We start from the raw sequence: 13,066 nt of genomic DNA on the forward strand, positions 1-13,066 counted from the left end.
TCTCTTTGGCTGCAGTTGACTCCTCCCTCAGCTATAATCATGGCGGCCCTGCGAAGATTCTTCAGCCGGAATCCAGGCTCTGTGCTGCTTGTCATCTGGAGACCAGCAGCCCGGACAGAAACAGGAAGCAATGCAAAAGGTCTCACCTTGGCAATGCTTTTTATTTATCTGTTTTGAAAGCCAACATATAAATGAAAGGCATTGTCATTTACAATGCCAACAGCTCAAACTCTCACAAATGCGAGACATATTGCATTGCAAATGCTTGTTGTATTCTGGTGTGGTGACTCTCTGACAAAGTCAGTAAGTCCGCCTGAGTGCGGCCAGGACCTGTGAGACCAACAGCACACTGCTTATTCCAGAAGGCCATGTGCTGCAGGTGGTAGGATGCTTGTAGGGGGTGGATCGTGGGGCCTGACCTGTGGACAATCAATGCGTGTGTTATGTGTAACATTGACCCTATACCATATACTTCACGGGTAGCCTAGTACATATTAACAATGGATTACAGATATATAGGAAACTCTCATTGCACGTGGTGTTCAATGTGTACACAACTTTTCAGAGAAAGCCAATTTCCTCAAGATACTCAGTCTGTTCCTCAAAGTCACCCTAACTACATTGAGAAATGAAGTTGATATGAGTAGAAAAGAGGGTTCAGTAAACAGTGTTTACCCTGAGGAAAGAGTTTACTCTGTAATACACTGTTTGCAGACAGTGAAATTCTCATGTGAAATACACCACAGAGTATTAAAACATATCTACTATCTACAGTATAGTATACTGGCAAAACTTGTCAACAAAGACACTATTCGCTTAAAATACCCAAGGTCTGAAGGTGCTAAAGATTATACTACCAGCAGCCTTTATATGGTGGTGAATACATTACATATAGCCCATCTTTGGCAGCAAAAGAAGTACACACAGTCTTCTAAGTTATGTAGAAATTGTCATACTGAGAAATTTCTGTCTAATAACTCAGGGCTGCTTACAATACTAAGGGCCTCATTATGATGTAGATCGGAAGGCATTCCGAAAGACTCTGGTTCAAGGAGTTCGACCGACAGACCGATTACGATGGTTCCGAACACCGTTCCGGCCGATATATGTCATGACTTGCTTTCTAAATTGGCTCTAGTATTTTGTACACTCATAGCAAAATTACAAAAAATTAACAAGTAGGAGCTAAATTACCAGCTTCTAACTGTAGAGAATAGGAACAACTATAACGTCATTTGAATGTGTAAATCTACAAACCATTGGATTTAGTGAATCAGTTTCAACTTAGCCTTGAAAAATCATATCTGCGTGAAACACTTGCTTGTTCAACACTTTTCCACTGTTTGGCAGTATGTGACAAATTAAATAAACAGAATGATTTGGTGTTGGGTGATAAGAGTATAGGTTACAACATGCTAAAGTAAATCTAGTTAATAAAAAATTATCTAGATATTCAACTGATTTCTAAATATAAATTTTCTAGAACTGTAGACATACCTCTCGCATCAGATTCTTGTCTTCTTCAGACAGCATGGACTCCTGTACAAACTGCAGCATTCGTCTGTAGAGTGATATTGTATCCTGACACTGAAGGCACTGCTGGAGGCCATTATCAAGAGCTTCTGCACTATCAGCACTGTCCGAAATATAAAAGGTTTGTTAAGGACTCATATGAGTAGGGTGCAACTAAACTGAGAAGGAGAAAAACTCATCAAGAGTAAAGTTTAGTCAATGAAACAAAAAACCACAGTGTACCATCAAGAAATAATTAATCTACTGGTCCAATTTAATGTTGAGTGGCAAAGGAAAATCCTCCAATTTGTGAAGGAATGATATTTCTAGTGAAGAATTCACCATCTGAGACAACTGTGCCATAGTATCATATGAAAAAATAACTTCTTTTCACATGGCAGAGGAGATTCTGACATATTAATCTCCACCAACAGTGAATTCAAAATTCTTCAAAATAAACATCACTTATTTCATAAATCATTACACACAAACTTTAAATCACTCCCTACATGTATAAAAGAGATAATGCACCCCCTCATGCTACAATGTGCTGTCTAATCCAATGATGTGACTTTTTAAAACAAAGGAGGAGAAACCTCCAACTTTAAAACGTGCTTATGTTGACTAAATAGCTGTGTCATGAAATATTTTTTTAACCATCTAATAAAAATGTCTCAATTAAGGGCCGTGCCCTGTTCATTGCTTCACGTTTTGTATTTTTGTGTTTAACATTAAGTTGAGATTGATTCTTTTCCAATGTTTATGCCAGACATCTGAAAAAAGTCACACTTAATATGCTTTTTTGAAAACAATTTCTGTGAGATTTAGTGACATTAAAGCATCAAAATAGGGACCATTAGAAAAACAATTTCAGGTTGTATCTTACCATGTGATCATTTTAGCCAACAGAGTGACATACAAGGCATTGCATGTAGTGGCTGAGCGACAATGTCTCTCTATCTTCTTTTCCTAAAAAGTGCAAAAATAATATTGTCTTAAGCTGAGTAAGTAAGTCATCAGGACATCCAAATATAAAATTTGGTTGAAAGGTTAATATTGTTGAGCAATACTGTAAATACAAAATCAGATCAAAATGCATAGAATTACTGAAGTAAAATACTGCTCTACACATGCCAGAAAAATAAAAGTCTATGTCAAAGCTAGGTCATTACATTGAGTTAAGCAATAACCCACAATGGTCTTGTAATTTATCACTGGGTTATTCATGTCTGTCTGTGTATCGATTATGTGCCCCGGTATTGAGTGCGCATCTAATTACTGGATCATCAGAACATGCTACGCACAACGTTCTTCCATGAACAATGGGCCTAGACTGCAGGGCCTATCCTCTAACCACACTGTGCACCCCCTGGACTGTATACAATGCATGATTCTAGTCCTATGGCTTCACTGTATATTTTATCACAGCTAAGCTTCCTTTTCTTCTATTGGTTTTAAAATATGCTCGAAAGAGGGAAGCTGCATCCTTTTGTCCGATCCATAAGCCTTGGATCTAATTTTGGGAGTACTGATCTCATTAATCATTCATCTGTTTTAGCAGGATTCCTTTATATCCTCTCCTTAAATCCTCCTTAGGGATGGAGCACCTTAATCCTTTTTATCTTCCTGCATGGCGGCATCCACAGATAGCCGTAGATCTGACAAGCCTCAAAATTACATTGTGTATCTCGGGGTTCTAAGTGAAAATCATAGATAGTATTGTGAAAAGCAGTATCACTTTCTATAATCTCCAGATATTTTCCCTGGGGTAAGTGGGTGCTCTCTTTGTTTATTATAAAAACACATTTTTTTTGCAATGAGCCATTTGTAAATATCGGTGAATCCCTTGCATTGCATAACGGTGGCTGGCACAAAACGTTAATTCACAGACAGTTAATCAGCACCAAAGTTACCAGCAGACCAAAAACAATTGATATGCATGGAAGGTACAAATTAACTTAAAAGTCAATATCTCAGACTCTGCAATAACTACATAGGTGTTCACAGAAAATGACTTGCTAAAAGGGGTATTACAATTCTCTACTATGATCACAATCTAATCTATGAAAATGTTGCAAATACCCTGAAAAACTGCAATAGAAAGGGTGTTACTGTTAAAAGATCAGCCTTAAAACACTGAAATGTGCCAGCTATGGATAGGTATTCAACCATAACTTGTCCCATTGCTCTCATTATGTTCTCATTAATGACGTCATAAATGAGTTCATTAATGAAGCCTTACACTGGCTCACTCAGCTGGTACTCTGATGGAAGATATTATTTCGCTCTTCAGGTCCTTATGAAGAGTCTTCTTTGGCTCTTTACTTATTCCCAGAATTCAATGTTTAAGGCCACTATTCCCCATACCCTGATAATGGCAATCTATGCTTCCCAAAATATGTATTTTAACAATTAGTCTGTAGTTTGGGTGCAAAGGTCATTATGGGCTTAATCTTCATGAACTTGTTTTAGATCACCGTCAAGTTCCTCTGTGTTGCCTCATGTACTAATTCAAGCATAGGCTCATTGTTTCTGAAGTCTAAGCTGAATAATTAGTTACACTGGGACATGTACTTTGTACCCCACTACCATCACCCTTATATAGGTCCCAATCAATTGCATTCTAAGACCGGTGGTTGTTCCCTTTTCCATTTGATGCAAACTATTGATGTTCCTTCATCTGTTGCTTCAATGAATGTCTAATTACATCTAGTTAAGTAGAGGGGTGAAAACTGGGGCCCTTATGAATGAACACGGTATACACTCAAAATATCGAGTTTTTAATATCGACTTGCATTAATATCGAATAAAAAATATAGAATGGACACAATATCGAATGGACAGAATATAGACTACAAAAATATCGAATAGAATAGCAGTAATATCGAATTCAAAATATCGAATGGACAAAATATCGAATGGACAGAATATAGACAACGAAAATATAGAATGGACAGAATATAGACAACAAAAATATCGAATTTGAGGTAAGTAAGTTAATTTTAATTTTTCAATAATATCTAATTTGTTAAAGTGATTTTTTATGTTAGTATATGTGTGAAAAGTGTATATTTATTTTATAATTTATTTCAATTAATTAATTTTATAGTATTTAATTTTTGCGTAATATAATTCTGTAGCGGGTTGTGGGTTTATAGGGGAATAGGGTGGGAAGTAATTTAATTATAATTAATTAATTTTATTGGTATTTATTTTGAAATAATTGTTAATTAATTGTTAATTAATTAAAATATAATCGGTGATTAATTTTAATTGATTGATTAAACGATAATTATGTAAATTTTATTAATTTATTTTCTGTAGCGGGTTGTGGGTTTATAGGGGAATAGGGTGGGAAGTAATTTCATTATAATTATTTAAATGTTCTAATTTATTGGTATTTATTTTGAATTAATTGTTAATTAAAATATAATTGGTGATTAATTTTAATTAATTGATTATTTGATAATTATGTTAATTTGATTAATTTATTTTCTGTAGCGGGTTTGTAGCGGAACAGGGTGGGAAGTAATTTAATTATAATTAATTACATTTTCTAATTTATTTATTGCTATTTATTTTGAAATAATTGTTAATTGGTAATTAATTGAAATATAATTGGTGATTAATTTTAATTAATTGATTAATTGATAATTATGTTAATTTTATAAATTTATTTTCTGTAGCAGGTTGTTGGTTTATAGGGGAAAAGGGTGGGAAGTAATTTAATTATAAATAATTTATTTTTTTAATTTATTTATTCGTATATATTTTGAATTAATTGTTATTTAAATTTTTTATTGGTAATTAATTAAAATAAAATTGGTTATTAATTTTAATTATTTGATAATTATGTTAATTTTATTAATTTATTTTCTGTTGTGGGTTGTGTGTTTATAGGGGAATAGGGTGGGAAGTAATTTAATTGTAATTAATTAAATATTTAAATTTTTATTTTTGCTCTAATTTTTTTATTATTTTGTAATTGTTAATTAATTGTTAATTGTTAAATAATTTGTATTAATAGGTAATAATTTTTAATAATTAATTTTTATTTTTATTTTTAATTGATTATTATCTATACTACTATTATAAAGGAAGAACTTTAAACCTTTGAGGCGGGTAAACTCGGGAACCACAGCGCCAGTCCACACACCCGATACATCGTTGAAATTGTCAGGGTGTGCAGATGGACATAGGCTATATAAATTAAAAAAATATACATTATTTAAAATATTTACGAGAAAAAAAAGTAGTCCCATGGAAGTAGCGCCGGCTGCGATGTGCGTGCTGACATCAGGAGCGCGGGGAGGAGTGATATCCAAGAGCGCGAGGAGGAGCGGCAGACATGAGCAGGGGGAGGAGCAGCGGACAGGCGGGGAGGAGCGGTGAGGAGCGGCGGACAGGCTGGGAGGAGCGGCGGACAAGCGGGGAGGAGAGGGGAGGAGCGGCAGGGAGCGGCGCACCGGTGAACTCAGGAGCACGGGGAGGTGCGGCAGATGAGGTAAGGCTCCGGGGGACCCACGGACAATGTAGGGGCGGGCGGGGGCCCTGAAGCCAAGGTCGGGACGGGCTGCAACTCCGGGGGACCCACGGACAATGTCGGGGCGGGCGGGGGCCCTGACGCCTGATTGCTCCCGGACAAGGTCGGGACGGGCTGCTAGTATTATATAAAATTGTTAATTACTTTTAATTAATTTGTAATTGGTATTAATATTTAGTTTATTTTTATTTATATATGAAGTATTTACTTTCACTACTGCTGCCCTCTCTGGAGTGGGAATAGTAATTTTTACCCCTACGCTATCCAACGTTTTCCCTACTGTTGCACTCTCTGGAGTGGGAATAGTAATTTTTACCCCTACGCTATCCAACGCTTTCCCTACTGTTGCACTTTCTGGAGTGGGAATAGTAATTTTTACCCCTACGCTATCCAACGCTTTCCTACTGTTGCACTCTCTGGAGTGGAAATAGTAATTTTTACCCCTACGCTATCCAACGCTTTCCCTACTGTTGCACTCTCTGGACTGAGAATAGTAATTTTTACCCCCATGCTATCCAACGCTTTCCCTACTGTTGCACTCACTGGAGTGGTAATAGTAAATTTTACCCTTTCTGCTATCCTATGGTAAAAATATTGCAATTTTTTAAATTAATATTACATATATATATATATATATATATATATATATATATATATATATATATATATATATATATATATATATATATATATATATATATATATATATATATATATATATATATATATATATATATATATATATATATAAGAATAGATGTGTTCCGCTACATCCGGAAACTGAAGCTGTCCAAATTCTTCAAAATTAAACAAAATCCAAACACCACGGAATTAAACTCAGCAGCACCTTCTACTTCAAGTCTCCAAGCTTGTGACGTTAGAGGCTTACTCACTTTATGCAAGCTGGGTGAAGAAATGAATGACACGAGTGATGACTTGTCAACGCAAGAGGAGCCAAGGATTGCTGAAATCCAACAAATTGGAGCAGGATCAAGTCCTTTTAAACCATCGTCTAGTTTTATGCCCATCATGCCTAAGGATGCAATAGACTCATTCCATGATGTAGTGATCTCAGACCTCAAGAAATTACACCACCAGGTGAAACATCGAGGCAGAATTAAGCAAGACCAAGAAAAACAATATTGGGCATTGGTTTCAAAATTGAAAAACGACCATCGCAATGTGGTGTGCAGTTCTGATAAGGGTGGCAATATTGTGATCTGGCCTCAAGAACAATACATCGCGGAGGCCACCCATCAACTATCTGATACTGCATGTTACACTAAGACTTGTGTCAAGCAATATGACCTAGCCAGGGAGAAACTAAGGAAACTCCTCCTTCAATACAAGAGGGAGGGTTTGATTTCCACTCAAGAATTCAAATTCCTGCATGTTGAATTACCGGTCATGGCACGTTTTTATCTTATACCCAAAGTCCATAAGGAAATATTCCCCGTACCTGGACGGCCAATTATCTCGGCCATCAATAGTATGGGTGAACATCTTGCTCAATACATAGATTATTTTCTGCAACCCCTGGTGGTTAAGTTGCCCACCTATATCAAGGACACAGGACATTTCTTGAACAAAATCAAAAATACCACTTGGACAGAAGACTCTCTTTTGATTACGCTTGACATTGAGGCTCTATATACGAGCATAGAACAACAAATTGGACTTAGGGCTCTTGAATATTTTCTGAGCACTAGGCCTGCAGATTGCTATAATCATAGTAAAATATTGGTTGCTTTAGCTGCATGGAGCCTCAATCATAATTTTTTCATGTTTGGCAAGGACATTTATTTACAAAAGAGGGGAGTGGCAATGGGGGCCTGCTTTTCCCCTAGCTACGCGTGCTTGCACGTGGGCTATTGGGAGAAGCAGGTCCTCATGGGCACGCATCATGACATCTTTACAGAAAATGTGCAAATGTGGGTAAGATTTATTGACGATGTGTTTTTAATTTGGAGAGGGGATGAATTGAGTGCACTTGCTTTTATTGACAAACTTAACGCTAATGAGTATAACTTAAAGTTTACCCACCATATCAGCAGTAAATCAGTTGATATCTTAGACGTTGAGGTATACCACAAGTCAGACAATTTGGCAACCACCCTCCATAGAAAGGCCACTGCGGGTAATTCTACTCTGCACGCTAGTAGTGCCCATCCGTACCACACAATTGAAAATATCCCTTATGGGGAACTGCTCCGCCTCAAAAGGATTTGCAGCAGTGAAGAGGAATTGGAGAAGTGTACAATGGAAGCTCTGAGTAGGTTTAAAACAAGAGGGTACCATGTTGATACTCTTAAAAGAGCAGTCAACAAAATGAATCAGAAGTCTAGAGACTGCCTTCTTCAACAGAAAGGAATTAGATCAATCAGTGAAGACCCTGAAAAGTCAGTGTTGAGATTTATTACACCATACAGTTGCCAAAATAGGAAAATAAGATCAATCCTTACGAAGAGTTGGCCAATTCTTCCAACAGACAGTGTTATCTCACCTGAACTCCCTGATAATCCTAAAATCACTTTCAGGAGAGGACCTTCTTTACGCAACCATGTCACCAATCCATTCCCTGAAATCCTAAAACAGAAACCCTGGTTCCCGCAACGTCGAGGTTTTTTTAAATGCTCGAGTTGCTGAGCTTGCACGTTTGGTGTTAACACCAGCACCTACATGACTCCATTCAGTCTAACACCAATACAGATCAAGGGTAATTACAGTTGCAGGACAGAGTATGCTGTTTATGTCCTGGCTTGTACTTGCGGCCTGAGGTACGTTGGCAGTACTCGGCTTGCGGTGCACGCCAGGATATTACAGCATCTCCGAGCAATTGTAAATAATGACAATTCTTATTCAGTGGCGAGACACTTCAAGAGTGTGCATAACAACAATCTGGAGTGTCTTAGCTACTTCGTTTTGACATCTGTACCCCAACCCCGTCGGGGAGGGGACAGAGACAAAATGCTTCGCCAACTCGAATCCAAAATGATATTAGAGCTTGATAGGAAGGTTCCTAATGGTATCAACACCACAGAAGACCTGTATCATTTTCTATAAGATTGTCTTTCCCACACATCTTTACCCTGTCTCTGTAACCTGTTGAGAGCCCATAATTTGTGTTCATATTTTGGATTATAAATCCGCTTATTTGAAATCATATTGACTTTCCTCGCAACCCAAAAAGAAGATTTTGGTTCCCTTCTTTTTAATTTATTTATTCCTCATTTACCCTGGATATACTGTTGTATAGCTCCTATATATCCTTATATCGTGTTAAGTTAGCATAGGTACATTTGAGATTTAAACGCCATTTTTCCTTTCTTGCAACTTCTGCACACGACCCTTAATTGTTGACTTAGCTTTCAACCTAGTGGTTTGCCGTGGTGTATGTGAGAATAATATGTTATTGCTCTGATATCAGTTTTGTTTAATAAACCATGTCTGCACGGAGAGTGCTGAAGTTTCAGGAGCAACACGATATGGTATTGTTATGAGGTCTGATCTCCACGCCTTCATAGTCATAACACAAGTGCAGCCTTTGCCAACTTGGGCTTGAGGCGGGATTGATATTGCTTTGCACGAGAACTGTTAACACACTTGATGCGGTGCACATGCAGAGAGAGCTGGTGTATGCTGATGTGATTCCTTTCATGCTAGGACACTAAGGTATGGGCCCGCCCTAAAACAACCCAAAGAGACCTTCTTAGCTAATAATATAATATATGTGTTAGGGAGGGTGAGATATAAGTGTTGTTAACTCTTATTCATTACAGCATGTTAACATGCTGTCACCATTCGCTTTTTATGTCTTAGTAACTATGCTGATAATTTTGCTACTGATAATAAGTATACTTGTATTATCTAAGATACTGCGCCTGAGAAGACGGCATTAGTAAATAAACATTTCAAATGCACATGTGTCTTCTTTACTCCATGTTCTGGTTTGTAATGATAATATAACGAAAGAGTGTTCATGAGTCCCACGTACCCTGAGGTACTGTAAGTTCATGTTCTGGTTTGTCTAAACATTGGGTGTTTGATATGTCCAATGAGACACTGTAGCTAGCTCGGTAAGGGGTGAGTTGGTTGCTAAGGTAAGTTTTGGGACACCCTAATTTGCCGAGGTTCCACTCCTCTGTGCACAGTTCTGTGTGAGTACAGAAACCCTGCAACATGGCGCCCAACGGTTTTCGGTGGTCTTATATCATGACACTCGAGTAGTTTATCGTTCATGCCTTAACCCCTTCACATCCGTTTCCGGAAAGCGGGGTGTCGGTGAAACCTACCTATTTTTTGAAATAGGTCTTTATTCAAGCTTGATTCTTTCTCAAAAGGTTTCTTTGAATTACTACCCAGTTGTGCTACAAAGTATTCTTTGTTTTTTCTTGTTTCCAATTCTGTAATGGCGGCAGCGGTGGCTATTGCGCAGCATAGTCGCGTAGCGGTACGCAACCATCTTCAGACGTACCAGGTCCCAGTAGATGGGATGGCTGTGATTTTCGTGGTATGTGCAGATCCGGCGTTTCCTTACGAGTTGTTTTACTCTTGGGTTACGTTTCCGGCTGTGGACGCTAATTCTGGTTTGTTCCACTCCTACACCGCCTCGGATGTCCCAGCTGAATATACGCCGTACAGGGCATTGGAAATACCTATTGATCATTGGCAGCATCGAGTTTGGTTTGATGGCGCCCTCCCCCACTCTTTGTCCCCTGCGAGGTTAGGTCCACTCTCAATTCCAGGTACAAATTGGCCTGCGTTGGGTGGCTTTACCCCGCACCCGAATCACGGGGCTTGTACCCTGGCAGAAATTCGCAGGCTACATGTAGTTTCCATTTCCGTGATTCGTGCTTTAGTGCAATACATCGGTCGTCATCTTCCTGGTGGTCCCCAGGGGGGTGCGGCCGCTCCCATGGAACGAGGCGGAATGCGTCTCAATCCAGTGATGGTAAATTCGGTTTTTGGTGCGCGTCCTGTTGACAACGATGACTTCCCATTCTGGCTAGCAGAGAAGTTTGATCAACTGGAGGCGGTTTTTCCGAATTCTACTCCTGCTGATAAACATAGAATGTTAACGATTACTCTACCGAAGGATATAACTCCTGAACTTGTTGACTGTGAAAGCTGGGGAAAAACTTTTGCGGCAGTTTATACGAGGTGCTTCGGCACCCCGTCTATGAATGCCCTGCCTGAAATCATTAGACGTGTTCAGAATGATCACGGTCCAGAGGCAGCGGTGGAATTGGGTATGCGCCTGTGTGGTTCATTTGAGATTGTAAGTGATCTCATTCTCTCCAATGTTAAAGGAGATGCAGTTAACTTTCAGGTGTCGAATGCTTTGGCTGCTCTGCCCGATGCCGACAAACCCCGCCAGTTAGCAAAGATTGTGGTGGCCGCTTATAAGACAATTGGCCGCACAAGTAGAGGTCTGAAATATTTTCCAGTGAAGGATAAAAAACAACCTCAGGGACAATCTGCAGTGACAGATGTCCAGCCCAAGTCCAAAAAACAGAATTGGCCTAAAAAACAGACACAGGGGAAGCAGACTAGGCAAACTCTGGATCCTGTTCCTGCAATACAAGCTCCTGCGCCGGCAGACAGAGTTTATGATTTGCGCGATCGCGCGATGATTAAATCACCTGATCGTTTTCAGGGTTCTGATCAACGCTCTCCTCGTTCCTTTCAGGAAACATCGGCCCAGAAGACCGGTGGTGGAGGAGGGGGTGGACGTGGACGTGGTGGCCAGCAAGGACGTGGTCAGTCCCGCCAGACAGACGGCGCAGTGAAGCAGGAGGATTCTACGCCTAAGCGTCCGCAGTTTGCGAAGAAGAAAGTCGCGGCCTTAACAGCGCATAGATATGCCACAGATAGTGAGAACGCGGCTTCGGAATCTGACGTGGGCTCTGACCTTGCTGGACAGCGCGGCGGAGATTACCATAGTCAGAGAGGCGCTCCGTCCACTACTGAGGGTGACAGCGACTGAAGTTTTTGTTGTTATAGAAACAGCCGATACGAGATTGGCTCCCCCTGAAAGACTTTTTGAAATTGTCCTGTTAATTGAAGGTGACATACAGCGTACCGTTAAAGGTGTATTTTGGGAGAATCTGTCTTCTACATATGATATTTTACTTTCGGAGGCTGACTGGCCCCCACCTTTTGTGCTCGCGGCGCCGCGAGGGGAGGAGGTGATCCTACCCAGTTTCGCGAACACTGTCTCGAAAGAGCATGCGCAGCATTTTGCAGAAGAGTGGGCTCGGGCTCTAGCGCCGGCTCTGTACCGTAACCAATGTGGTTGGGATAGATTGTCGCCTTGCCACGAAATTCCGTTGCGGTCTCAACCGCAGCCTCAACCTCAATATCCCATTCGGCGTGAAGCAAAATCTTCCGTCGCGGAAATCCTTGAACAATTGGAATATCAGGGAGTAATTGAAACATGTGTGTCACCGATGAATAATCCCCTTTTTACTGTAAACAAACCTGACGGATCATATCGTTTGGTTTTGGATTACCGGCATTTAAACTCGCATTGCCGTAACTGTGCTGTACAGAATACCCACGGCTCTGCCCTAGTGGATAGTCTCGTGCGTAAGCGTTTCAAGACAACGCTTGACATATCCAATGGTTTTTATGCCCACAGATTGGACAGCTTTAGCTCCCAATGGACCAGTTTTACGAGCGCTGGAGTCCAAAAGCAATTCCGGCGTCTTCCAATGGGCTACAAGAATAGTCCTGGTATATTTACCGCTCGAATTGTCTCTATTCTGGAGGCACTCGACCCTGATGCTTTTTCGTATGTGGATGACATATATCTCACAGACGACGATATTTGGGAGCATCTGTGTCGTGTAAATTCTGTTATTTGCAACTTCGCAGACATGGGTTACAAATTTAACTTTGCAAAATCGCACATTGCTGAACACACAGTGTTGTTTTTGGGCTATGAGCTCAACAATGAAGGTAGAGGTTTGGCTCCTCACTTCTTAGAGAAGTGCGCACAATTGCGCGCTC

General features: G+C 39.8%; 1 protein-coding gene across 2 annotated transcripts in view; it reads right to left on the reverse strand.

Moving 5' to 3' along the window:
- The window catches only part of NPHP3 (nephrocystin 3), a 405,841-nt gene that overhangs the window by 142,157 nt on the left and 250,618 nt on the right, over positions 1-13,066 (reverse strand). For both annotated transcript variants that reach the window (XM_078663854.1, XM_078663855.1), the window contains 2 exons: positions 2,399-2,481; positions 1,498-1,636 (listed from right to left, as the gene is read on the reverse strand). In XM_078663854.1, the coding sequence (XP_078519980.1) occupies positions 1,498-1,636; positions 2,399-2,481 (222 nt within the window). The remainder of the gene's footprint in view (positions 1-1,497; positions 1,637-2,398; positions 2,482-13,066) is intronic.

Source organism: Lissotriton helveticus, chromosome 10 (assembly GCF_964261635.1).
Source record: "Lissotriton helveticus chromosome 10, aLisHel1.1, whole genome shotgun sequence".
Classification (NCBI taxonomy): domain Eukaryota; kingdom Metazoa; phylum Chordata; class Amphibia; order Caudata; family Salamandridae; genus Lissotriton; species Lissotriton helveticus.